This window comes from Labrus bergylta, chromosome 16 (genome assembly GCF_963930695.1).
Source record: "Labrus bergylta chromosome 16, fLabBer1.1, whole genome shotgun sequence".
Taxonomy (NCBI): Eukaryota; Metazoa; Chordata; class Actinopteri; order Labriformes; family Labridae; genus Labrus; species Labrus bergylta.
In genome coordinates this window covers 17,959,287-17,986,889 of record NC_089210.1, presented here as the reverse complement: position 1 = coordinate 17,986,889, position 27,603 = coordinate 17,959,287, and the positions used below count along the sequence as shown (strand labels likewise).

The window sequence follows — 27,603 nt, the reverse complement described above, 5'->3', positions numbered from 1 at the left end:
CCCCTCTCTCCTTTACAAAATACATTGTGTGTCTTGATTGCGGCAAAAGAAAAGAGAGACTCAAACCTAGTCAAACTAACTTTATTCGAAAATTCAACTAAATAACAAAATGCATGTTAAATTTGGCTCAAAGTGGGCCCCTTGAGACAACAGTGGGCCCGGGGCGGCCGCACCTTCTGCCCCCACACTCGCTTCGCTACTGGCGCCACCTGAAGCGTCCTTGGGTCAGTGCCACCTTGCACCCTGATAAAAAGTACCCACACAACCCAATTTGTGTTTCAAAATTGATGGCATACTTTTTGTAGTGCAGGAGGCATTATTTGAACACTTTGATGAGGACATCATAACTGATTTTTCAGAGCAGCAACCAGCCTCCACCTCAGTCATATTCCTTCATCCTTTATATGTTGGCCTCTGGCGTGTTCTTGCAGTGGTTGACTTGGGTCCAAGTGGCTCTGCCCACAACCGCTACCTTTGTTTTTAAGTGGTCAGGAGAACCTTGTAGGGACCCATGTGAACCTCCTCTTTTCTCCTGAAGTCCTTGATGAGAACCCAATCATCAGGTTGGATATCTTAGGGTGGAGTCTGCTGTGGATGAGCATTTAGACTAGAAAATGTGGTTGGAAGAGTGACATAGACAAGAGAGAGAGAGAGAGAGCTGTTGTACCTTAATATTTCATCTTCACAATATGAGGTCCAATGCGGTCATTTTAGTGTGAAGAGAAAGATGATTTCAAAAGGACTGAGACCATGTTTTTGTCTTATTTGCAATGTAATAGGATAGAGAGCAGATTACATTACCATTCACTTGTAAATGTCAGACATATACATTTCTTGATCATCAGCCAATCATATTCCCTTTTCTGCTATGAGGTGTCTTACACAGACCTAAACGAAGAATTACCCTATAAGCTGGTAGAGAGATGTAAATGGCATATCCACAAAATTACCAAGATGAATAAATTCATTACGTTTAGCTGCATTTTGCCAATTCATTGTTAATTGTGCCATTTTCTCTCTCGACTGCTCCTGCACTCTGTGGATGATAAATCAATTATGATGATAATATCAGAGTAGTTTCAAGTCTTCCCTTGTGAATGCTGGACCATGTCACTGCAGAGGTTGCATGAATTATCCCACTTTATTGGATCTGCTCTGCTTACACTGTGATGTGTGTGCATCTCCGTTTCATACATGAGATTTGAGGTCCAATTATTTTGAAACCCATTTTGTGCTGCAGAATTCATAACGATCATTAATCATTCTTACATAACCATCAAATGTGCAAAGGTGAAATTTGAAACGTTGTATCGAGGACAGACAGGATGTCAAAGGGGGTTCATGTCCAACCATCGGAGGTTTAACGAGTCTGACCACTTCATCAAGAACACTGATAACAAAAAGGACAATAAAGTGTGAAACATGAACACTCCGGATGTTTCTTTGTAGTTCAGTCAGGAATACTCTTGTCATAGATGTAACCTTATCTTCCACTTGTGGTTTGTACAGTTGTATTTGCTGGTATTGGTTCTGCTCTTAGCTCTCAGAGTTTGCTGAGAGCGCAAACCTTTAATTCCCCCCATTGGGACATGCAGAACAGAACCTGAATGTGCATGTAATTATCCTGACATTTTGCAGACATAACAGGCAAACAACTCATCCTAGAATATAAAGTGTGCTGACTGAAGCTGGTGGAGGTTAGGGTAGTGGAGGGAGTATTTCACAGCAGTGTCTAGCAGCAGAGTGGATGTGATGCAGGAGGAGTGAGAGGCAGAATGGTTTAAATAGACCGCCTTGTTGTCAGAGTGCGATAATGATTGGTTGGCATTGGGGCGGTTCTCAGATCAGCTGATGGCCGCTTGCAGGAAAAAGTACCATATTCCGCCTGAGCTAGCGCAGGGCTCCATTTTCAATCTTGAGGTTTTTCCAGCTGTGCACGATGTAAGGTTTTTTAACTGTGCCGGATTGTGTACTTTTCTTGTGCTAGGTTAATCTATTAAGACTACCTGACCATTTACAAATTACAACAACGTTTTTACTGTTGATTTTTTAATTTCATGTTCATAATGTAAATATTCAGAATGACTTGATTGTAATGGTTTATGCAAACAAAGTAAATATTGTGTCCCACTTTTGATTTTGTACCTCTTACACAGTCATCATTAAGAAATACAAAATGTCAAACTCAGCTAAGAACGGTCAGGAAATCCATTATTTGTTTCCTCCTGTCTTAACCATCAATGAATCAATCACGCCTTACATCACATGATATAAATCACACAGCAGGTTACACTTACAGGTTTGTGTTAATGTTCCTTCATCACGCATCGTCTGCCTCAGCAGTGAGACGATCTACCTGTCGTTAATGTAGTCTTCTCCGAAGGTTACCATCTGTCTCAGTGCGGTCAGAATCAGCCCGCTGATGTCGTCACTCATTTTGATTTCTGACTCGTAGTTCTTCACCAGGAAGATGGACTTGATGGGAATTCCCAGCATTTCACTGAATTTTTCCACCTGTTAGAGTCAAATAATTTCAGATAATCAGGGATTGCAAAGCTCGGACCAAAGGTGGAAATGTGATGAAAAATGAAACTCAACAATAACAAATCTAAACCGGCTCACCTGTCCCTTCAGGTACTTGCTCTTGTGCAAGTTGTGAATATTTGATCTGACCTCAGGACAGGCCTGATCAACTTTGGTGAGGATGGCCAGTTGGGGAATTCCTGCAGATGTGGAAACATTTTCAGTCTTTTAATCACTTGTTTTTTAATTTGCCTGATATGGAAATGTAAGTGTGTGATATCTGTTCTGACCCAGATCACTGGCAGCTAGTCTGACTTCTCTTAACTTCTGCACGACTTTGTCATCTAACAGAGAGACTGAGTCGACAGGAACCACACAGACCAGCACGTGGACTTTGTCATCCAGAGAGGGGTTGGAGTCGTAGCCCGGGTCATTCTCTGTCAGTGGGCCACAGGGATTGAACTGAAAAACAAAAATAGATATTCTAATAGTATTTTTCAATGCACAGAGCCGTGAATGTAATAAGTGAATAAAAAAGCAAAATGATAATGCAAAAAAAGAAACTCCAAGGTGCCCTGTTAAGTCTTCTTACATTTCCTAGTAAGGAGTTTTATTATGAGCTGGTCCTCATTCTGTTTATTTATGGAAAAAAAAAACTCATTGCACATGTGAGACTCATTCTAATCAATGGTTTGAAACACTCCTATCTGAAGTTGGCCATAATCCATCATTAATGCAGCAATAATAGAGGTGAAGAGGAGCTGAGGCGGGCCTCAGAGAGTGTTTCTAAATCACTCCTCGTCTAGGATTCCTTGCTAGGATCTTTTAAGATAAACTAGAAGCTGTGTTAGAGCATTTTCAGATTATTTTTGGATATGGGCCCAGGGCTTTTGCAGCGTGCCTCTGGTGGAAACTCGAGGAACTGCAGGTTTTTGCTGTTCTGAACACCAGAGGGTGCTGCTTGCATTAATTTAAAACACTTGTTGAAGTGAACTCCACAGGGCCCTTTAAAAAGAGAAGAGAACGTCTTAGGAGAGTACCTTGTAACCATCCTTCACATGTCCCCGCAGGGCCAGTTTGATATCTTCCACAAGGACTCCATTGTCGGCGTTTTTCTCAAGGCCCATGATGTCGTTGAAAACAATAGAATAGAAGCTCTCTTGATCTTTTTCGATTTTGTATGTTTTGTACTGTGAAGAAGGAGAAATGATTTGCATCGTTCAGGTTAATCTAAGATAGACATTCCTAAACCAACAAAATAATTATTTCATTTTATTTAGCGAGATAATCTACATTGATCAAATTATTTTTTATTTTATTTTAAATGTTCTTACTGAAACTAAGCTGCCACAAAATCATAATGTTTTTCAAGTAAATGAGATGAAAAGGCAAAATCTGCCACGTTTTCAGAAACTGCACTCTTCAAGTAGCTAACTTCATTATTTTTTATTATTCTTTATTATATGATGTAGATCAGCAGTCATCAGTTGTTCATACCTTTAGGGTGAAGCTTTTCCCAGAGGTCGCATTCGTCAAAGCTCGATCTGTAACAATGCCTCTCAAAACACTGTCAACAGAGTTTATGAAACTGGACTTGCCGGCACCAACCGGTCCATGAAGCAGAATCCTGAGATGTTTGACTCCTTTGTTTCGAGGTTGGTAAGATTTCATGAAGTTAAGATTGTCCTGAGTGCTCCTGTTGGTAGAAGAACATGAGATTCATTACTTCAGTGTTTTAAATATTGAACGTTCAACAGGCACATTGCTATTGATGCTCTGCTGAGTGGCAGACCCACACCCAGTTTCACCACCCTCACTTCCTGTTTACTCACGTCGGCAGAGTCCTCCATGGCTGTCTTAAACAAGCTGAAAGACAAATTCACATGTTAACATACAGTAAGACAACTTCAGACTATTTAAACAATTTAAACAGCATCATGTTTCACTGGATGGTAATATTGGAAGATGGAGATGAGATTTATTTTTGAGACATTTTTTCTCAGGTTGAGAGTATAAACATCATTTGATTTATGGATAACTTATTTTTTAATTAAATTGTACTTTGCATACAATTGGAAGAGTAACAGTCTGATGATGCACTTTGCCTTTAAGGTTGCTCATGGTTACGGCTGGCGGAGTGATATTGCTTTAAGACCAGTGAAGTGATGTATCACTGTTGTTGTTATTCAGTCTGGGTGTGTCATGCTATGCTACAGACGGATATTAATGTGTATGAGATAAACAGCAGAAGATGTCCCCGTGCTCCTGCTTACCCACACCCAAAGGCATATTTAATAAAGTATATGTAGTGTATACTTAACGGCAGGACAACCAAGGGTTAAACTTATAATCAACATCACCTCAAGAAACACTGTCACAATATTTGACCAGGAATCATTTTAATATTTGTGCAAAAAGTCTTACGAGAAGGTGGTGCTGGGGCTGGTTTGGATTCTCCTCCTCCCATATCTGTAAAATATAACAGTAGTGTGTTAATGTGGATGACTTTACCTCGATAAAGGAAGAATATTCAGATCATGAACTCTGTAAAAATAACAATTATGAGGAATACAGTCACTAGGTACTGATTTATGTAAGAGCTGAAGCCATTAATGCTGATTATTGCTATTTTGGTGTATTTCCAACATTTTTCCAACCGTTTACTGGTGTGTGAAACAGCATGCCTAGAACCAGCCTCGGTGTGAAACATTCATGACAGTTCAGTTCATGAGTTACAAATAGCTTCACTGCATATTAGCTCTGCAAAACCCCAACAAAATTCATCCATCTATCCAGCTGTCATTGAGCGAGAGGCAGGTCACACCCTGGACTGTTCCACAGGGCTGACATACAGAGACAGACAACCAGCCACACTCACATTCACACCTACGGGCAATTTAGAGTCAGCAGTTAACCTAACGAGCATATCTCTGGACTGAGGGAGGAAGTACCGAGAGAGAAACACTTCCCCAGGGAGAACATGCAAACTTCACACAGAGAGGGGCCTGATCAACAGGGATTCAAACCAGGAACCACCGTGTGCTAACCACTGCACCACCATGCAGCCCATTAAAATTATTCGTCAGTAAAAACAAATTAAAATAAATAAACAGTTCATGTGAGAGTTGGTTTGTTAAAGTAACTTTTAAATAAATATCAATTCCATGTTCACGTCATTCAAGAAAAAATAAACAAAGAGGGAAAAGGAAAACTCAGCAGTACAAGGAGTCCTTTATAAAAAATAGATTTATCATTATAAACATCTTGAAGTCTAAAACAAACTGACGTCAATCAAATGAATAATAAAATCATAGAATGAAGAGAGTCTTACCTTTTCTTGTGATGCTCTGGATGCTCTGGAGTGACTCTGCAAATGTGCAGGCTGGTTCAGATTTTTTATAGGATAGGGTTTCTTACTTTCACTTTTGTTTTGTTCTTTTGTGTGATTCTGGTAAGCCCACTGACTTCCGAGAAATGGCTGTTCGGATCTTTATCGGCTGTTTTTTGGGGGGGGCTTTTTGTGCCTTTAATGGAGAGATAGGACAGTGTATAGGGTCGGAAATCAGGGAGGGAGAGAGTGGGGAATGACATGCGGGAAAGGAGCCACAAGCTGGATTTGAACCTGGGCCACCCGCTTGGAAGACTTCAGCTTCCATACATGGGGTACGCGCACTAGCCACTGCTCCACCAGCACCTCATCGGCTGTTTTTTTTTTAATGCGCAGGCTGGTCTCCCTTTTTATAGGGTCTCTTACTTTCACTTTTGTTCTTTTGTCTGTTCCTGGTAAGTCCCCTGACTTCCGAGGAATGGCTGTGCAGATCTTTATCGGATGTTTTTTTTAAGTGTGCAGGTTCATCAGAATTTGCACAAGATATAATAAAAAGGAAAAATGTATCTTTACTGACTGACTATATCAGTCTTTGCAGATACAGCAGTGATATCTAAATGTTTTTTTCAGTATTTATTTATATTTACTCATTCTACCTTTCCCTCTGTGTTTACCTGTCCTCGTCACCTGGCTCTTACATCCAGCTGACCCCACCTGCCCTTCAGTGTCCCCTTCTTCCTCTATACTCATCCACTTGGCCTTTTTCTTTTTTTTAACATGTCTTTATGATTATGCATCCTTCATGTATTTGATGCTTACGCTGTTGTTTCAGCTTTTTGCAGCATGTCTTTTTTTTTTCTTTGCAATGCCTTTTGGACGTTTCTTTAGTTTCATGCTTCTAAATTCTGCACTTTTAAATTTGCTGCAGGTTTTAATAGCAAGTGCAAATGCTCGTCTGCCAACGTACAGAAGACACAAGGTGCTTGATTCTTTGATTCTTTGATTCTTGAAGTGCTTGATACTTATACAAACAAGTATCTTTTCCTGCTCTTGTTTGGTACAGTGTATACAAACTAAAGTCATCAAAGTAAAAAAAATACAACATTTCTTACTGATAAATGAAGGCTGGAATAATACATTTTATTTTCTGATGATTAATGAATAAGCCATTTATTACAGTAGACATTAACATGGTTAAAAAAAACAAATAAATTGATCCATTTTAATTTTATGAACGATATGTGTTATCCATAGTTAGACATGTAAGTCTAAATGTGTTGACATGATTGACAGGTGGGCACGATGTAATGGTTTGTCATAAGGTTAAAACCCGCCTCAGCTCCAGCTCTCAGCCTGTTATTATTTTGACTGAAAGTTAGGTTGAGACAGGATTTCCAGCATGGAGACCGTTATCGATGGGACTCCAAAGCCCCCTGCAGGAACAGATGGCTGACGTCACTCAGGCTTCGTCTATTCATATTTACAGATTATTTTTCAAACCACAGACTGGGAAAAAAAAAAAACGTAGCATAAGTGATGTCATCAATTGGACGAGGTGTTTTGAAACTTAAAGATGGCGGTCACAATATTGAAAATACTGTCTCTCACTAACTTTCAGTCAACATAGAAACAGAGAAAGACAGGGCTCGACATTATAACTGGCCCGCTGGGCCGGATGAATGATTGAGTCCGGGCCAGCTGATTACACGTTCAGCTGGCCCGCTCGGGGCAGTTCAAATACTACCTTAAAAAAAATAGACAGTAACACGTTCTCAATTTCACAGCGCTTTCCTGTTATACCGGTGTTTTGTCAGTAATTATTTTAAAAACGTTGTGCTAATAACTGCTACAGCATCAACGTATCATAAGTGCTCGTGTGCGCGCTAGTGTGTCATAGTTGAAAGGCAGCCGACGGCTTCACTGCTGTCCCTCCCGTGCTCGCTACTCTCGAATTGTGCACTCGCACACAGATTTTAGCGCAGATTTTCTCTGATAAAAAACACATTTGGTAAAACGGTTTTAAAACCATCAGATCCCGACAAAAGCCGAGCTTAAATCAGCTTTCAAAGGAAAACAATCACCGGAAGAGTTGAGAGTGACAGCAGGGCATGACGAAAACAGAAGGGAGAAAAGTTCCAGCCACTGTGGCAGACAGCCAGAGGAGCTGGAACACGCTGCAGCTACATTTCCCCTTAACGTTAAAGACTAGATCCTGGTAAAGGCAAAAGTTATTCACAAAGCATCTTAGCCATTAAGAGAGCCGCATCTTAGCCCCACACACACACACACACACACACACACACACACACACACACACTCACACACACTATTTTTATACACATACATCACTCTGTGACAACCATATCTACAATCCCACATAATTTTAGTTGAACTCATTTATTCTTATGGTTTGTAGAAGCTTCAACACTGTCCCTAGTGCTTACCAGGAAAATTGCATGTATTTGTGCTGGTTGCTAAAATTGAATAATGGCACAATATGATAAAAAATGGTAAAATCTACAAATTTGAAGTCTGGTCTACAGATTGATTGCCTATAATAACAAAAATGATGTTTCTATGCTGCAATGGCCATAGGTTCAAAAATCGTGATTATAATGGGTTTAGATATGTCTAAAAAGTGGACGAGGGTCATAAGTGTTTTTTGTTCTACAGAACATTATAGGCCTTTTATAACTGAAATTGTTCAAATTCTAAAAGTTAAGTAAAAATTCACAGCAGTATTAAATATGAAAACAATAGCACCAAAAATGACAAAAGTATCAGTAAAATAAGTTTTGAATTGTCCACAGAATGGACACAGGTAACCAGGTAGTCTTCTCCGAAGGTGACCATCTGTCTCAGTGCGGTCAGAATCGGCCCGTTGATGTCGTCATATGTGTTGATTTCTGACTCGTAGTTCTTCACCAGGAAGATGGACTTGATGGGAATTCCCAGCATTGCACTGAATTTTTCCACCTGTTGGAGTCAAATAATTTCAGATAATCAGGGATTGCAAAGCTCAGACCAAAGGTGGAAATGTGATGAAAAAAAGAACTGAAACTCAACAATAACAAATCTAAACCGGCTCACCTGTCCCTTCAGTTTCTTGCTCTTGTGCAAGTTGTGAATATTTGATCTGACCTCAGGACAGGCCCGATCAACTTTGGTGAGGATGGCCAGTTGGGGAATTCCTGCAGATGTGGAAACATTTTCATCTTTTGATTTTCTTGTATTTAATTTGCCTGATATGGAAATGTAAGTGTGTGATATCTGTTCTGACCCAGATCACTGGCAGCTAGTCTGACTTCTCTTAACTTCTGCACGACTTTGTCATCTAACAGAGAGACTGAGTTGACAGGAACCACACAGACCAGCACGTGGACTTTGTCATCCAGAGAGGGGTTGGAGTTGTAGCCCGGGTTATTCTTTGTCAGTGAGCCATTAGGTTTGAACTATAAAACAAAAATAGACATTCTAACAGTATTTTTCAATGCACAGAGCCATGAATGTTTTAGTGAATAAAAAAGCAAATTTGTAATTTAAAAAAAGAGAAACTCAAAGGTGAGATCTTCTAACCTTTCCTAGTAAGGAGCAGTTTTATTACGAGCTGGTCCTCTTTCTGTTTATTTATGTAAAAAAGGGACACATGAAAACAATTCTAATCAATGGTTTGAAACACTCCTCTCTGTAGGTGGCAGTAATTCATTAATGCAGCAACATGAATATAGGATTATGAGGCCCATTGATGGTCCTCGCCGTACTAAAAATTTGGTCTTTAACTTTCAGTCAACCCAAAAGCCCAACTAGGGACACGAGTTGGAAATCAGCAATAGCTGTATTCTCTTGATGCAGCACATCAGTTTCATGCTTTTTATTGAAACTATGTTAAATTGCATTGTCCCTATTAAATAAATAAATTCAAATCAAATCAGCCAAGAGACAGCCATAGAGGTGAAGCTGAGGAGGGCCTTAAGCCTCCTGGCAAACAGCTGCAATGTGCAGGTAAAGAAGAAAAATTCTCAGAATCATGACATTTTCTAAGAATATTCCCTTAATGTGCAGACTAAGGCCTTGTAAATATAAAAGTCATCCACAAAGCATCTTAGGCCTTAAGAGAGCCCATGAGACAGGACAAGACGGGAATACAATGTGCAATAATGACTCACTGCTGCTAACTGTTCGGTACTTACTGTGTGTAATAACTATTTCATTCACTGCTCTACAACTGTTTATTTATTCACTGCAATATAACTGTTTATTTATTTAACAAAAAAAGAGAAAGTTTTAGGAGTGTACCTTGTAACCCTCTCTCACATGTCCCCACAGGGCCAGTTTGACATCTTCCACCTGGACTCCATTGTTGAGGTTTGCCTCCAAGCCCATGATGTCATTGAAAACAATAGAATAGAAGCTCTGATCATCTTTTTGAATTTTGTATGTTTGGTACTGTGAAGAAGAAGGAGAAATAATTTGCATCGTTCAGGTTAATCTAAAATAGACATTCCTAAACCAACAAAATAATTTCATTTTATTCAGTGATAATCTATGTTGATCAAATGTTTTTTATTTTATTTGTAATCTTTTACTGAAACTGAGCTGCCAAAAAAATATCAATTTCTTCAAGGAATTGAGTTTACAGAGAATGGTGAATAATCTTAGTTTTGAGTCACCACAGTCATCAGTTGTTCATACCTTTCGGGTGAAGCTGCTCCCAAAGGTCGCATCCGTCTCAGCTCGACTTGTAACAATGCCTCTCAAAGCACTTTCAACAGAGTTTATGAAACTGGACTTGCCGGCACTGACCGGTCCATGAAGCAGAATCCTGAGATGTTTGACTTTTTTCTTTCGAGGTTGGTAAGATTTCAGAAAGTTGAGATTGTCCTGAGTGCTCCTGTTGGTAGAAGAACATGAGATTCATTACTTCAGTGTTTTAAATATTGAATGTTCAACAGGCACATTGTTATTGATGCTCTGCTGAGTGGCAGAACCACATCCAGTTTCACCACCCTCACTTCCTGTTTACTCACGTCGGCAGAGTCCTCCATGGCTCACTGAAAAGAGCTGAAAGACAAATTCACATGTTAACATACAGTAAGACAACTTCAGACTATTTAAACAATTTAAACAGCATCATGTTTCACTGAATGGTAATATTTGAACGAGAATCATTTTAACTACATGTGGAAAATCTTACGAGAAGGTGGTTTGGATTCTTCTCCTCCCATATCTGTAAAATATAACAGTGGTGTGTTAATGTGGATGACTTTACCTCGATAAAGGAAGAATATTCAGATCATAAACTCTGTAAAAATAACAACAATGAGGAATACAGCTTTGCAAATGAATGATGAAGTCACTATGTACTGATTTGAGTAAGAGCTCAAGCCCTCAGTGCTGATTATTACTGTTTTAGTGTATTTCCAACATTTTTCCAAACTGTTACCTGTGTGTAAAATACTCATGGCAGTTCAGTTTATGAGTTACAGAAAGTTTCACTGCTTGATAAATGTAGTGGACTAGAAGGTTCATTATTTCCCTCTGGACTGCAGCGGAGTAAACACATGAAGCTGAATACATTTAGATATTCAGATAAAGTATCTCAGAACTTTTATCTGATTTTTAATACATGACCTCAGTATGTGGTGTTAAAGAAGTTTATGGAAACATTCAGTAGATCATAGATTTATCTTTAAATTCATACATCCAGCTGTCATTGGGTGAGAGGCGGGTCACACCCTGGACTGTTTGCCAGTCAATCACAGATTCTGACATTTAGAGACAGACAACCAGCCACACTCACATTCACACCTACGGGCAATTTAGAGTCAGCAGTTAACCTAACGAGCATATCTCTGGACTGAGGGAGAAAGCCAGAGTACCCAGAGAGAAACACTTCCCCAGGGAGAACATGCAAACTCCACACAGAGAGGGGCCTGATCAACAGGGATTCAAACCAGGAACCACCGTGTGCTAACCACTGCACCACCATGCAGCCCATTAAAATTATTCGTCAGTAAAAACAAATTAAAATAAATAAACAGTTCATGTGAGAGTTGGTTTGTTAAAGTAACTTTTAAATAAATATCAATTCCATGTTCACATCATTCAAGAAAAAATAAACAAAGAGGGAAAAGGAAAACTCAGCAGTACAAGGAGTCCTTTATAAAAAAGAGATTTATCATTATAAACATCTTGAAGTCTAAAACAAACTGACGTCAATCAGATGAATAATAAAATCATAGAATGAAGAGAGTCTTACCTTTTCTTGTGATGCTCTGGATGCTCTGGAGTGACTCTGCAAATGTGCAGGCTGGTCCAGATTTTTTATAGGGTCTCTTACTTTCACTTTTGTTCTTTTGTCTGTTTCTGGTAAGTCCCCTGATTTCCGAGAAATGGCTGTGCAGATCTTTATCGGATGTTTTTTTTAAGTGTGCAGGTTCATCAGAATTTGCACAAGATATAATAAAAAGGAAAAATGTATCTTTACTGACTGACTATATCAGTCTTTGCAGATACAGCAGTGATATCTAAATGTTTTTTTCAGTATTTATTTTATTTACTCATTCTACCTTTCCCTCTGTGTTTACCTGTCCTCATCACCTGGCTCTTACATCCAGCTGACCCCACCCGCCCTTCAGTGTCCCCTTCTTCCTCTATACTCATCCACTTGGCCTTTTTCTTTTTTTAACATGTCTTTATGATTATGAATCGTTTATGTATTTGATGCTTACGCAGTTGTTTCAGCTTTTTGCAGCATGTCTTTTTTTTTTTTCTTTGCAATGCCTTTGGACGTGACTTTAGTTTTTGGCTTCTGCGTTCACTTTTAAATTTGCATAATTTTTAAATTTGCTGCACGTTTTCATAGTAAGCGTTTGTACTTCTCTGCCAACATACAGAAGACACTTTGATTGAAGATTCTTTGAGGTGCTTGATACTTATACAACCTGTCCCACCTCCTCTAGTGCACATGGTTTATTTCTAGGGCAATTTCCATTTTGCAGAATCTGCATACAAATCGTTAAAAGCACCAGATTTTACAATTCCAGGACACAATTTGTGTAATAAAATCCGAAAAGGAATACATCTTCATCAGACGATTGGCTGAAGGGTTGTCTACCAGGAACCACTTTTTCTCAGTGTTTGACTCTTAATGTGTCTCCATGTGGCAAGCAGCTACAGGCACCTCTTCCTGTCACTCCCTGAAGTTGAAACGGTAAAACTATGTAATGTGTAATCAATATGCAGTCCAACATCTACACCAGTCATAATATAAATATCCCGACTTGAAATGGCAGTCTGAATGGGGTCCTACTCTTTGAGTTTAGCTGCTGCACTTTTGCAAAAAGTTTTTATAGATTTTTGTGTTAGCTTCCCCGTTACCACAGACTGTATACTTGCATACTGTGATTGATCGCTAGAGGGCGCTATCTAATCACGATTCTGCCATGACAGTAAGTGGAGTTTTTCAGTTAAATCAAATTGAAAATCATTTTCTGTTAATTTAATTAAAATAAGCCAGTAGGCCTACACTTGAAGTTTATATTGTAAGTAAAGCTATCAAAAAGAAATCAACTGTCACCGGGTCCCTCAAATATTTTATCAAGTAAGACAAAGTAACATTCAATGAGTCCCGGTAAATACTTTCAAAGTAAAATAATCCACGTACTTTGTGTGTGAATGCGTTTTTATTTATTTCGCCCTGAAAATGTTTCGATCTCGGACTTTATTGGTATCAAACAATTATGGTCTGCGTAAAATTTCCGATTATCCACCTACTTATAAAACTAATCTTGAAATGTGTACTTCCGGTTCAGAGGTCCGCTGCTGTTGGACCACACGGGCGTTGTTACAGCGTCGGCCATTTTGATTATAAGAACTCTGCGCGCAGTAAATGAAAAGGCTCGTACGGACTCACCGTAGTTGTTTAAATCGGAGCTACATTATACACAGGACAAAATGCTCTCGGCAGCCCAGTTGCTCGATGAGTTAATGGGCCGAGACAGAAACTTGGCCCCTGATGAAAAGCGATGCAACGTGCGATGGGACGACGAGAGCGTAAGTTAGCAGCTAACCTTAGCCTAGCTTAGTTTAGCTCGTTTGATTAGTAAACGAACTTTACAGAGCTCGGGATCTTTAAAAAAAAAAAAATAGGCTCTGTGAGGTTTTGCCGGATTTAAAACAACTGTTAATAGGCTATAAAACAGAAATGACTCGGAATTTGTCTTCTTTAAGTGTCATCCAGGGAGGCGTGGTGGGGAATCTAGCTTCAGAGTAGGCTAAAGCTAATGCTAAAGCTAATACGTTACAATTGCCTGCGTTATGAATTAAGAGTTATAACCTTATTCTTGATGCCACTTAAGTCAGAGTTAATGCTCACGTCATGATGGGTGTTTTACCTGCTTCAGAGAGTGACATTAGTGAAACTGGTAATTTGAGACATAATCTCTAAAACCACGTTGTTGTTGCAGTCAGGATTACTGAAAAACCTCTCTGTTTCCCCCTCATAGGTGTGTCGGTAATATCTTAAACTTCTGTTTCCCCCTCATAGGTCTGTCGGTATTATCTTAAACTTCTCTGTTTCCCCCTCATAGGTCTGTCGGTATTATCTTAAACTTCTCTGTTTCCCCCTCATAGGTCTGTCGGTATTATCTTAAACTTCTCTGTTTCCCCCTCATAGGTCTGTCGGTATTATCTTAAACTTCTCTGTTTCCCCCTCATAGGTCTGTCGGTATTATCTTAAACTTCTCTGTTTCCCCCTCATAGGTCTGTCGGTATTATCTTAAACCTCTCTGTTTCCCCCTCATAGGTCTGTCGGTATTATCTTAAACTTCTCTGTTTCCCCCTCATAGGTCTGTCGGTATTATCTTAAACCTCTCTGTTTCCCCCTCATAGGTCTGTCGGTAATATCTTAAACTTCTGTTTCCCCCTCATAGGTCTGTCGGTATTATCTTAAACTTCTCTGTTTCCCCCTCATAGGTCTGTCGGTATTATCTTAAACTTCTCTGTTTCCCCCTCATAGGTCTGTCGGTATTATCTTAAACTTCTCTGTTTCCCCCTCATAGGTCTGCCGGTACTATCTGTGTGGCTTCTGTCCGGCTGAGCTCTTCACAAACACCCGATCTGACCTGGGTAAGAAACTAGCTTCTTGGACTAAATCTTCCTTTTTCCACTTCCCATCTGCACAGCTGTCCCAAGAGTCAGCCTCTAGTTGATCACTTTAATGATCACCTCAATTTACTTACACAGCACCTTTAATTTAATGCCTCTTGTTTAATGTCTGTTTTTGATAACTCTGCACTGTCTGCTTTTTTAAACATTGCTGTACATATATAGACAACTTCAGAAGGTTTATTTTTTTATATTCAGGTCTAATTACAGTTTTTTTTCCTCAACTGTTTATAGGTTCTTCTTTAAATCTCACATATATTTTTATCCCTGCACGGGTTATGTCCATTTCTTGTGTAAATCTATTTTTAATTGCACAGTTTAAGTTTGTTTCATCTAGAGGTATTCTTTAAATCTTTTTTTCGGGTTAATATATATGTATGAGGGGGGGGGGGCGTCGGTTTTGTGGTTAATTTTTAACAAATCTTTCATGTCATATATGTCGTGTAACCTGCTACTGGATGCTTTGAATTTCCTTCGGGATCAATAAATTATCTTTATTTATTATTATTATTATAGATAGATATCTATCTATCTATTAGATGTTTCTGTATGGCAGCAGCAGCTGATTTTGTACACAGCACATGTTGCAAAAAAAAGATAGATATGTGAAGGAGAAGTATTTCATTTGTATAAAAAGGAGACTCAAACAGAAATAAGACTGATGAGGTGCCTTTTGAGACCTTTTTATAAATTATGTTGAATTACTACATTGTTTTTTAACTCATCCCTCGTGGTCCTTGGTAACTTACAGATGAAACTGGCCTGTTCTACGATACTAAAGCGTTTAATTCATTTACAGGTCCTTGTGAGAAAATCCACGATGAAAATCTTAGAACAACGTAAGTTCCGATTCTTTTCGGGGGGGCAGGGGGACATAATGTTTGTGTCTTTATGTTGCCACCTTATTAACCGTTTCTATCCCGTCTACTGCAGGTATGAGAAAAGCTCTCGGTTCATGAAGGAGGGATATGAGCGAGACTTCCTGCGTTATCTGCAGTCGCTGCTGGCAGAGGTGGAACGGCGGATTCGAAGAGGACATGCGCGGCTTGCACTCTCCCAAGCTCAGCAGAATGCGGGGGTTTGTAACTTTTAATTTTGACTGCGTTGCTGTTTTGAGCGATCGCTAAAGTGAATGTATATGCTAGTCGGTGCGTCTTTCTTTCCTCTCTAACCATGCACATCATCAACCTGAAGGAAATAGATGCTGTTTTGTACCTGAGATACAGTGTGTTTGATCCTTCAGGGTCCTGGTCCAGCTGGAAAGAACGAGGAGAAGGCCCAGGTTCTAACAGAGAAAATTGAAGACCTAGTTTTACAGGTTTGCATGAAAAAACAATATAAGACATCCAACTTCATCCTTATTGACACATAACAGTTTAAGGCATGGATGGTGATGAAGCTGATTTGTCTTTTCTCTGGTTGGCTTTTGCTTAGATCGAGGAGCTGGGGTCAGAGGGCAGAGTGGAGGAGGCCCAGGGAATGATGAAGCTGGTGGAGCAGCTGAAGGAGGAGAGGGAGCTGCTCAGCTCCACCCCCTCGGTGAGTCAGGGAACTGAACAGGACAGTCAGCCTACTACAGGTTCTTCTTGTGTTATTTTCACTGTTAATAAACATGTTTAATTTTCAAACTTCTTCCAGACAATCGAGAGCTTTGCAGCCCAGGAGAAACAGATGGAGGTGTGTGAGGTGTGTGGGGCCTTCCTCATCGTGGGGGATGCACAATCACGCGTGGACGATCACTTGATGGGCAAGCAACACATGGGCTACGCGAAGATCAAATCTACTGTAGAGGAGCTCAAGGTAACAAGAGTTTCTGACCCACAGAGCCCATAGCTAGAGGGTAATGTAACGCTGTAATAACTAGAAAACATAATTTCTTTATTCAGAGTCCTGACATTGTTGCAAGAGAAGAAATTGTTAATATTTTACTGCCATCTTTGAAACATTTGGATCAACTTTTCATAGTTAAGACGAGTGTTCTCGCTTACAGGAGAAACTTCGTCGCCGCTCAGAAGAGCCCCCAGGCGAAACCCCCGCGCTCAAGAAGGACAGAGAAGACCGCGAGCGGGAGAGGGAGGAGCGGGAGAAAAAGCGCAAAGAGGAGGAAGAGAAGGAGAAGGAGCGAGAGAAGGAACGCGAGAAGGAGAGGGAGCGGGAAAAGGAGAGAGAGCGGGAGCGTGAGAGAGAGCGAGACAGAGACCGGGACAGAGACAGAGACCGGGACAGGGACAGGAGGTCACGCAGAAGCCACTCCAACAGCCGCCACTCCAGTCGAGCGTCGGACAGGAAACGGAGCAGATCCCGTGATCGGCGAAGGTCCAGGAGCAGAGACAAGGAGAGGGAGCGCAAACGCAGCAGGTATGGCCAACTCTATAAAATCCCATTTAACAGAAATGTGTCGGCCTTAAAGTTCCAGTTTGTCACTCAATGCATTCTATTTTTTAAAATAATCACCCCATTCCCCTCCTCTTCTTCTTCTTTTTTTTTTTTTAGGAGCCGGGACAGGGACAGGGAGAGGGACAGGGAGAGGGAGAGGAGGCGCAGCCGGGATCGCTCCGATAGAAAACGACGCTCCCGCAGCCGCGAACGGAGGAGGTCTCGCAGCTCAGAGCGCAAATCTCACCGCCACCGCAGCCGCAGCAAGGACAGGGACAAGGAGAGGGACAGAGAGCGGTCATCAAAAGACAAAGGTGAGGACCAGTGGGCGCAGAGATCTAAGGTCCTCAATAGGGACATGGAACAGTAATTGGCTTGTGATGGATCTGTTTACATTGTTGTTCATGAACGCGTAATGTTTCCTCAGACCGTAAGTCGACAGAGGAGAGAAGCAGTTCTAAGAAAGACAAGCACTCTGGCGGCGATGCAGCCACCGTCAAGGCTTCGTCCGAAGTGGAACCGATGGAGACGGAGGTGGCTGCCTCCGCCTCCTCCCCTCTGCTTAACGGCCAGCAAGAGCTCCTCCATTCTGAAGGTGACACTCAGTCCAATTAAAACTGATCTGATAGGACCTCAGATCAGGCTCAGGTAAGTGCGGCCTCCTCCCTGCTCCCCCCTGGCTCTGAACCCAACCCTGTCCCCCCCTTCTCCCATCTCCCTCACCCTCCCTCTCTCCCTACCTTTCCCACCCTGTTTAAGTTCAGTTCAATGCCTATGATTTTGTCTTATGTACTTTGTGCATATATCTTTATCCTGTTTTCTGTAATAGTGCATCATAAGTATGCACTGAAGATGAAGGACTAGGCCCGATGAATGAGAAGAAAGTAGAAAACATTCACACAAAGCCAAGAGGGAAAAGCCAGTGTAGTCCTGAGCAAACATGCCCTGAGGTACCCCTCGTTTTGTATCTGGGTTTTCCTTAGAGATGTATTTTGTCTTTGCAGGCAAAATGGCAGAAAAGGTATTAACCAGTAAAATTTTCCTGCCTGTATTACCCTGTGTTTTTTCTTTCTTCTTTGAAGTAGGAAAGTGTACCTTTTTCAGTTTGCTGAGATCTTTCCCTCCATAAAGGGAGAGAAGTCACCCTCTGTGTGTCTATATGTGTCTACATAAGATGAAGTGGGGATTTCTCCTGCTCACATATAAACACACAGACAGACTTTCAGCTGTAGTCAAAGGTGTATGTAAAAAAAACAAGCAACTTTATTTTTTACAGTTATCATTTCTCAAATGCCTTGGATTTGTTGTCCAGCTTACTGTGCCTGATAATACCATGCAGTGTGTGTTTGGGGGGTGTCCTAGCACCGGGGGCCTTATGTAACTAACTAACTGGAGGGTAGGGTTTATCGAATGAATTGCAGCTGACTTCCACACCTCACACAGCGTTGGTGTTGTGAGCGAGACCACATGAGAAAAGGGCAAATTAAAAATCATGGATACTCTCTGACTGTCAAACTGTGCAGGTACTCACCCCAGGTACTCCTTTCTCTACCCACATCCATTTCTGAATGCTGTTGCCTGTCAGAAATAACTATTCTGTACTTCTCCAAAACATGGATGTAAAAGCTTGATGTGTACATTTTTTTTTTTATTGTGCTTCTTGTTTTAAAATTAACATTCAGATATGTTTTGCAAAGGTTAAGAGGTTGTCATAGAAATGCCAGAGATTAACTTTTCTCAAAGCTGAGATGCACGAGGCAGCCTGCTTGATATACCTGCCCCAGATGCTCAAGTTTCATGTTTTGTTTTGAGACTTTAAATGTCACATAGGTTGAGTTGGTAGGAAGCCATCTTTTAAATTGGCTCAAATTCTGCCAAGAGTTTTAATGATTGCACTTGTGCATCAGTGCTGGGAATATCAAACAGGCTTGTCAGTGTTTTTAAAGGATAAGGGTGCAAGGTAGTGACCAAACCTTTTTTTTATTTTATTTTTTAGAATCGTCCAAGTACAGACTTTTGATAGGTGCTACTAGGTAGATCATTTTTTATCCACATCAGGATTTTTGTGTGCATCATAAGCAGTTAAATTTGTTTACAACCTTCACCTTCCTCTGTGGCTAAATTGAGGGATACATTTGACCAGTAGCGTTTATCTAAATGTTGATGTTGCTCCAGTAGCAGCAGATGTTAAAAAAAACAAAAACAAAAAACACCTTGTTGCGGGACCTTTGCTAACATGACATTTTGTGAACATCTTTGTTCAACAGGGGAAGCTGGGCTACCTGGTGGAGGAAAAGTGGAAGAGCGCACCCATCCTTACCCTGAACCTGACACCTCGCTGCTTAAAAACAAGGTGAACCACAGTTGTGTAGTGGCTTATTTAAAAACATGAGATGATTTTCATGTTCCCTTACCTGTTGATCTTGGAGGAAGGTAGTTGTGGTTCATCTAATGTGTTTCTTGGTCTACATGTCCCCAGGCATCACTTTACCAAACTTAGAGGAGATTATGGCTTTTTGTGTTTCTTTTTATAAAAAAAAAACTTTACACACCCCTCTTTGTTTTTCAGCATTTAGTGAAAATGAAATAAAGTCAGTGCTTGTGGTTTATTTTGTGTGTCAGGTTCCACTTTCACATCCCTGCCCCTTCTTTTCTAAAGTCAGATGAACGCGTATGTACAATGTTAGTCTCCCTGACCGGCCGTGTCTCTTTTCTCCTCCACGTCGAGCTCACCATGATGTCCCCTTACTGTAAAAAAAAAAATATACTGATTTCATTTTGATCAAAAGATTTTGAAGACTGAAGACTTGTTTAATTTTGATCTGCTTTTACTGTCCATGTTGTCTCGATGAATAAAAGGTGAAAACATTTTGATGGTGTGGTGTTTTTCTTTCATTCTTACCTTCGTTGGGTTTCCTGTAAGTCGCCCGTTAATGAGTTTCAGCCACATTTAAAGTGTATTACATCAGGATGATATTCTTATTCCCACAGTTCTGTTGTTTAATAATTTACAATCAAGTTATTTTCTGAAAGCATTCTTATTTTTGATGGCAGTAAGCATAAATCATCATAGAGCCAATATTCTGGTTTAATCTATTATTCATCTTATCTTATTATGTATTAAGGTTTTATTCATTCAATAGTGAATCTCCAAATGTTTTTTTTATGTTTGACTTCTTTATTCAGGAGGAAATCATGTAAGCCAGTCAGAACATTTAGCAAACGGTATTCCAAGGACGGGATTCTTCCAGATTTTCTAACTAGAGAAACCTTTCTTACAAGTGCTAAACTAAAAGTGTTGTCCTACAAAACGACACATCCTTGGTTTTGTTTAAAGGATACGACTAGGGATGGAAAGATTAATCGTGATAAATCGATTCAAAGGAGTCAAGGTTCACATCGGTATTCTGAAAAATGAATTGCAATAATGTGGTGAGCGTCAGCAGCTGCAGAGCTAGATTTAGAAATGGAGGACGCACCACCGTCTTAAATCGGACGTGTGGAAGCATTTTGGCTTCAGATAACAAACGAGACAAAAACTGCAAATATTACAAGACAACTACACAAATATCACAACCAACATGATGCAGCGTTTAATCCACACCACAACAATCCCCCATGATGCCACCTATTCAAATGGCTAATATTTAACTATTTCATGACATAGATGACAAAATCATTTAAATAAGCTGAATTTTTTAGGTGTAATTTTTTGTGTAATTTTGATTTTCTTTGTCGATCTCATGCCTGATTACTTTGCATACGAGCTGTAAACACTTTTAATGTAACCTGTAGTCTGCAGAAAGTCACTCCTGTATAATATCTTCATCCTGCTGAGTCTGTAACGATCTATACCATAGACTGTAAATAATACATACAGTCTATGATCTATACGTACATTACGACAAACTTTGCACCTCAAGCCATCCTTTCATCCCGCCGCTCTTGTAGCTGAGTGAGAACACGTATCCTGCTGACCTACCTTGAAGGACAGAATGGAACATTTTCATCCATCAATGTTCCTCTGTGATTCTGTGCTCTTTAGTTGAAAGAGTCAGAGGAACCCCTGAATTATCGCTGAGCCTTGAAACATTCCATTTCATATTTTCTTTCTAAACTTCCTTCCACACTTATGTGTAATTTAATAAAACTTCAGCTTCTAATGAGCTCTTAGTCGAACGCACATGGTTTCCCCTTGTTTTTATCTGTACAGTGTGTGCCCCTAACGCTGGCTACATGCCAGGCTGTAGGTTTTTTTTCTTTGTTCCTGACCTTTTCCTCACAAAGCGCCCGTGGAGAAAGCTGCAGCATTCTGTGCGAGGTCATCGTTTGAGTGTAATTAATAGCTACTGTACTGTGCACGCAGGTTAGTGTACAACCCCACACCCTGTACATTTACTGCAGACTGAATGCTGCAGAAATCAACTTTACATCTCTTATTGTGAGGTGTTTCAGATGGATAACCTTTCACCTCTCAGCACAATATCAACATGAAGCAATAAAGGATGCTAGGGTTGCTCAAGTAGAATTAGTAGTGTGCTTAGATACCACCAAGGCTTAGTTTGCAAACGAATAATTCCGCTTTATGTCACACACAGAGGCGCTGCTTGACAACAGGCAAGGCATGCAATTGAGGATTCACAAACTTTAAACCACAGCAGCTGCCCAAAATGTGCAAATTTTGCAATGACAGTAGGTAAAAACCTCCCTAAGGGGGCCCCATTTAAAAGCATTCACACTTGCTGCCTTGCAAAGCGTGATTATTGCTGTGTAAACCAAAATGTGTCTTTAAAAGTCAACCAGGAAACATGAAGAGGAGTTATCTGTCTATAGGAGAGAAAACAGAAATGTGGAAAAAAGAGGAAGGGGAGTAACATTTGGGACAATGGCAGACATTATGTTGACAAATGCGGGTTGTAGCCCCCCCCCCCCCCCCCTCGCTGCAATTATTTTTGCCTGGGGCCCCAACATACTCTAGAATCGCCACTGGTCACACATATGGAAGGCAAATTGCAAAAGCTTGCAGGATTTATTTTGTTTTATTAAGTGGCCAGTTTACAACAGAAGATGGTCACTCACCTGAGATCAGTTTTACTCACTAATGTCCAAATATGTTCCCCGGTTAAGGTTGGGGCTCAGGTTTAGAGATGATCCCTATGCATGAGCTGGGTTTGTTTGACTGCTTAACTGGCTTTAAATCAAAAACTGTCCTTGGCTTATATTTGTTTTTTCCTCATCACCATTGTTAGTAGGGAAACACCTGCTTTGCATAGTCTCAGTAGAAGAAAAAAAAATAGTGAGGTGTTTGTGCCTCTAACATGCAATTTATTCAATTACTACACGTAATCGTGCTTAATTGTGCAGGAGGTCTGGCCCAGCTGTGACCTCTGCTCACATCTGTCTCGCCCCCAAACCTGCAGAAAAAAGGTGTCCTCTCCTGGCGTCCTGTCCCAGAACACCCAAAGAAGCAGGTGGGCTTCAGATGGTTTGTTAACTTCTGGGACAGATGCCGAAAAAGGGAACAATGAGCCGTAGAGGGGAGAGAGCCAGAGACTGTGGGGGAGGTAGACTGGCAGGTATGCAATGCATGGAGCAGCTGAATTTATAATACAGTCTGCGGTGAATCTGAACTCTTCTTTTTGCTTTTTATCGAACTGTTATAATGTTGCTATGTATACTGCAGATCTGTCACTTTGCATCCCTGAACAGCAGGGGGCAGTGTACACCTATTTATCAAGCGGGGACCAAAAGTGGTAGTTGCATCACAGCAGTGCAGCCACAGCGTTTCTTCAGATACATCATGCCTGTTATTGCATGATTATGCACACACATGAGCAGCAGGATTCCCTGAGAGTCGTAACTCGTTCTCAACAGGGCTGCAACATTAACGTCACTCTCTTTCTCTCTCTCTCTCTCTCTCTCTCTGCAACCCCGCAATGTGTACATGTCATTAAGGAAAGCAGTATTTCCCCAGGGTATGAGTTGTAGGCTGTGGAGAAACGACAGAAAGACAACGAGTCGAGAAGACAAGGGGGGAAGGAAATGAAAAAGTGATAGAGCAGGAAAACAAAGAGGAGAGACGGAGGGGAGTGAGCCTGATGTGATGCTAAATAACCAGGGTGCAGAAGGATAATGGAGACGGATTGTCTTCTTTCTTTCTCTACTTTTTTTCTTCTCTTTTCACACAGACAGTCGATCTCAAGTGAAGGTCGAGGGGAAGCAGCACGTAGATTATGCAGCAGAGAAGGCAATTCATCAGTGCTGTCGACGCGGCTGTCTGATTAATGATCCAAACTCCAACACACACTCAGAGCTTATGTCAGCTGTCAGTCATATTCTGATGGAGGGAATATCATTTACCCTTAGGGCAGCTACCTTTTGTGCTGAGCGAGTGCCTGTTTCATTACTCCTTGCACAGCTGTAGCAGAAAAGCTATCGGCTTTGATTACTTTTTTTCCCTGTGTATTGTTATTGCAGTGAAACCAGGTATCCTTAAAGGCACTGCAGACATAATGCAGTATAGTGCTTTATAATTAAACCTTCTTTTTCTTCTGTTATGCTTCAAAGTGTTGGTAACCCTTCCTTTGAAGTTGTAACAGCCCGAGTTTTATCATGCTTTATGGAAATTTAGATAGTACTTCTGAGTCCATTACTTTGTTTATTACAGTTACTGTTCATGGCTGTACCCATTTTCTACAATTCTACAATTCACTTAGCAGACACTTTTATCCACAACGACGTACATCAAAGAGTAAGTACAACACAAAGCAAGGATCTAGAAAAAAGGGAACAATGTCAGTAAGAGCAAACAATCAGCTTTGAGTCCGATTGGACACACAGGTGCTGACAGGAAGTGACCAGAGGCAAAGCACAGCATTGACGTCAGTTCTTGAGAGCTCTGATCAGTATAGAAACCATCTTATAAATCGTCGTTATCAAACAAAAACCATCGTCATTACCATCATCATCATCATCATCTATAATATGGAGACCATCATCATTAAGTTAGTAGGTATTCATGAAAGAGCTGGGTCTTTAGCTTTTTCTTAAAGGTGCAGATCGAATGGAGTTTGGAAGTTCATTCCACCACCGGGGGGCGACAGAGGAGAAGAGTCTAGTCAGCGTCTTAGGACCCTGTTGTGAAGGTTGGATCAGACGCCTTTCATTGGCAAAGCAAGTTTCAATTCGCTCACCTAGCTGACAAGACCTTTCTTGTTTTCAGATCAGAGCTTGTTCTTCTGGCAGTTTCGGATTCAGACTCTTTTAAGCTTGGATTTTTGTGAAAAACCATTTATAGAAGCAATATTTAAAAAACTATGTAAAAGTATATCCTGAATCATCATCCCATCATTTCAGATCTTGAAATATGAATACAAACTTTTATCTTCTCACGTTTTTATTATTGTAAATTGCTCTTAACGTGGCTCAGCCAATCAGCTGCCTGATTATTAACCCCACTGACTAAATCAGTCACCAATCTATCACAGTGCATATACACCACTTTGGACCATCCTTTTACATCATTTTTGGCAGGAAAATGACATAATAAGAGTGAGTGAACACTGTGTTAGAATTTAAAAATAAATTATTTTTAGTGAACAGTAGTCTCCAAAAGTTCAGAAGCTTTCAAAAAAACTCATGCACACTGCCTACATTTCCATGTACTGAAAAGTTGCAAACATATTAGAATTCAGACAGAGTGCAGGAGCTTGTTGCAAGTTGTTTGATCATTTTAAACAAGAAAGTTCCCATTATTGGGGTCCTAGGGCTTCGATTTATGTTGCTGTGGTATCAAAACTAGTATGGATATTGTTCTAGCATCAGAATGAACTTGAAAATTCTGGACAAGCGTAGTTAGTTCTTTAATTTTTCTGGTCAACAACCCATTTAATAAACATGTTTGAAACTACCTGGCTGCATTTGCATAAGGCTGAGCTTATCCTCCATTGAGTCACCATCTGTGCATGTGTGAGGACGAGGGAGCTAAAGAAACATTTCAAGAAACGGGTGATGCCTCTCCCCAGGAATAAAGGTGAAATCTGAGGTGAAAGAGACCGGACATTTTTTGGGCAGAAACACAATTAATCTCAATAAACAGGCTGTACCTATCTACATATGTTTGCATTCACTACTGCTACAAGGCAATTCTGATGAAGCAAACGTGTAGCCTAAAGAACACTTGAAGCATTATGTTAACTGCTAACTGGTACAACACAGCGCTAAGTTAGCTTCTTAATGTACCATGGAGTTCTTCTCTCTAACCGTCTGAACAGAAGCTGTACAAAAGTAAGAGCGATAGCAGCGCTGTTCTATTGCATCGCGTTGCATTGCACAGAAACGTCCCAAATGTTCTTCTCGTGATGCATTCAGTGGTTTCACTTGCAAGCTGTAAAAACTAAATTCTCAGCAGTGATAATGGAAGTGGAGTGCATCACGCTTCAGTGTTTACTCTGCCACTCGTCTCTCTCCTTCCCTCAGCAGATGGCTCCACCACAGGAATGGGCTCCCAATCAACGAATAACAGACCAGCAGCTTTTTTTCTTTCTTGCTTTCTCTCGTCACTATTTTTCTTTTTGCGCTTTTTTTTCTCCCACCCCCCCCCCCCCCTGCAGTGTTTGCCCTGGATGAGCCACCTGGAGCTAGGAGTCAGGGTGGGCAGCCAGTGGGAGTTTTTGAGTCCTCTCCCGCCTGAAACATCAAAGCCCCCTGTTGCAGGCGTCGGAGTGAGGACCAACCTGTCCCCCTGTGGGGTCTCCTCCTCTGAAAGCTCATGAGGAAGTAACAAGAATGATAAGAGGATGAAACACACACAAAAAAAAAGCAGAGGGGGAGATTTATTTTTCTGCAGAATGGCGTGCGTTCTTTATTTTGCTGATGCATTCACAAAGACAGGGAGTTTGGAGCATGGTGATCAGAGAAGGGGGGCAAAGGTTTGCACCAGAATCACAGACTCTTACATTTGGCTTCATAGTATAAACACGTGAACTCAGCAGAAGTCAGAATTAGAGACCTGCTGCGGACGAGTGAGTGATGTGGAAAGACACTTTTGCTTAATCTGACATGTGACAAATCTAAAACACACACACACACACACACACACGCAGACGTCTAAGAAACACCGTGTAACCCTGTCTCCATGGCAATGGCTCCAACTGACCTTGCCTAATTTGTACCACAACAAGCGACTGTAAGCATGAAATTATGCACCAGGTAAGATGAGAGTAAATCCACACACAAAGCTAACACACCTGCCGCAGTGTGTCCACACACAGCCAGCGGGGAGAAGAAAACCTGGAGGAGAGCTGGAGCAGAACAAATGACAATTAGCACCGGAGTCACCCCGGAGGAATGTGAAGTTATGAAAGGAGCATCATTATACAAGATAGTTTGTTTTCATTGAGCACTTTCTCCAAAGGTTAGCAAACCGTTCATTTGAGCTGCGTGATCAACAGAGGCGACTTGAGCATGATTAGAGGACCCTCAACGTCTCATCTTGTGGTGAGCTATTGATCTCTCACACGGTGGCACTTGAACGCCTCTCATTGTAAAATGAATCCATGATGCTCTTTCTTTTAAAATCCTCCTTCCCTTATGAATGATCATTGTTGTCTGGTGTAATTTTGTATCGACCCGCTCATTGTCTGTTGATTGGTCATCACATCGATTTCCTCCTTTTCCATCTCTATGGATGAAACATTGATCTCTCTGCTATGTTACAGATCCAAAGATGCTTTATTGATTATTTCATTATGTACACTTTTATTGTTAAAGAGTTAATTATAGGAGACTTTAATTAAACTTGGGGGCGCTAGGAGCCAAGTGGTTAGTGCGCACGCCCCATTTACAGAGCCTCAAGTCCTCGAGAGAGGGCGGCCCGGGTTAGAATCCGACCTGTGGCTCCTTTCCCCTCTCTCTCTCTCTCTCTTTTGATTTTTGACTTCTTCTATTTTTTTAAAATAAACCCAGAAATAAACCTTTAGAAAAAACATCCCCCTTGTTTAAAGGCTTTATATGCGATTTTTTGATGCAGCAGATGTCGCCCTTGAGCACCAGCATGAAACCAAAGCAACTCGTGCTGCATTGTTGTGTTAGCATGCTAATGCTAGCGATCTTTATTATGCTCGTATCTTCACACTGCATGTAAATTTACCTGAAATGAGCGTGATCTAGAAACACAGTTAAGCAGTGAGTACAGTATGTTATTCTTC

The 27,603-nt window shown here is 40.8% G+C and overlaps 3 protein-coding genes across 5 annotated transcripts; 1 reads left to right on the top strand and 2 right to left on the bottom strand.

The window, feature by feature from the left end:
• Positions 1-65: 65 nt before the first annotated feature.
• LOC109975786 (interferon-induced protein 44-like) lies at positions 66-6,589 on the bottom strand. Of its 2 annotated transcripts, XR_010668894.1 has the most exons (9): positions 5,855-6,589; positions 4,948-4,992; positions 4,356-4,389; positions 4,021-4,219; positions 3,564-3,713; positions 2,814-2,985; positions 2,623-2,723; positions 2,298-2,514; positions 66-607 (listed from the first exon to the last, which is right to left on the bottom strand). XR_010668894.1 is itself a non-coding variant. In XM_065964991.1 (8 exons), exons 2-8 carry the CDS (start codon positions 4,988-4,990, stop codon positions 2,353-2,355), a joined length of 861 nt encoding a protein of 286 aa, XP_065821063.1. In that variant the 5' UTR covers positions 4,991-4,992; positions 5,855-6,588; the 3' UTR covers positions 2,033-2,352. The 2 variants fall into 2 exon arrangements, 1 of the variants encoding a protein (XP_065821063.1); XM_065964991.1 differs by lacking the exon at positions 66-607 and having other exon boundaries at positions 2,033-2,514; positions 5,855-6,588.
• A 381-nt stretch (positions 6,590-6,970) lies between these two features.
• On the bottom strand, positions 6,971-12,176 carry LOC109980214 (interferon-induced protein 44-like). The gene is made up of 8 exons (XM_065964990.1): positions 12,111-12,176; positions 11,046-11,078; positions 10,879-10,912; positions 10,544-10,742; positions 10,148-10,297; positions 9,132-9,303; positions 8,942-9,042; positions 6,971-8,827 (listed from the first exon to the last, which is right to left on the bottom strand). The coding sequence occupies exons 2-8, from the start codon at positions 11,074-11,076 to the stop codon at positions 8,582-8,584; spliced, it is 933 nt and encodes a 310-aa protein (XP_065821062.1). The 5' UTR covers positions 11,077-11,078; positions 12,111-12,176; the 3' UTR covers positions 6,971-8,581.
• A 1,521-nt stretch (positions 12,177-13,697) lies between these two features.
• Positions 13,698-20,264, top strand: luc7l3 (LUC7-like 3 pre-mRNA splicing factor). Of its 2 annotated transcripts, XM_020654977.2 has the most exons (11): positions 13,698-13,906; positions 14,914-14,980; positions 15,819-15,858; positions 15,953-16,097; positions 16,263-16,337; positions 16,454-16,558; positions 16,658-16,819; positions 17,010-17,377; positions 17,513-17,709; positions 17,823-18,043; positions 19,663-20,264. In XM_020654977.2, exons 1-10 carry the CDS (start codon positions 13,808-13,810, stop codon positions 18,008-18,010), a joined length of 1,446 nt encoding a protein of 481 aa, XP_020510633.2. In that variant the 5' UTR covers positions 13,698-13,807; the 3' UTR covers positions 18,011-18,043; positions 19,663-20,264. The 2 variants fall into 2 exon arrangements, with proteins under 2 accessions (XP_020510633.2, XP_020510632.2); XM_020654976.2 differs by having other exon boundaries at positions 17,823-20,264.
• The last annotated feature ends 7,339 nt before the right edge of the window (positions 20,265-27,603 follow it).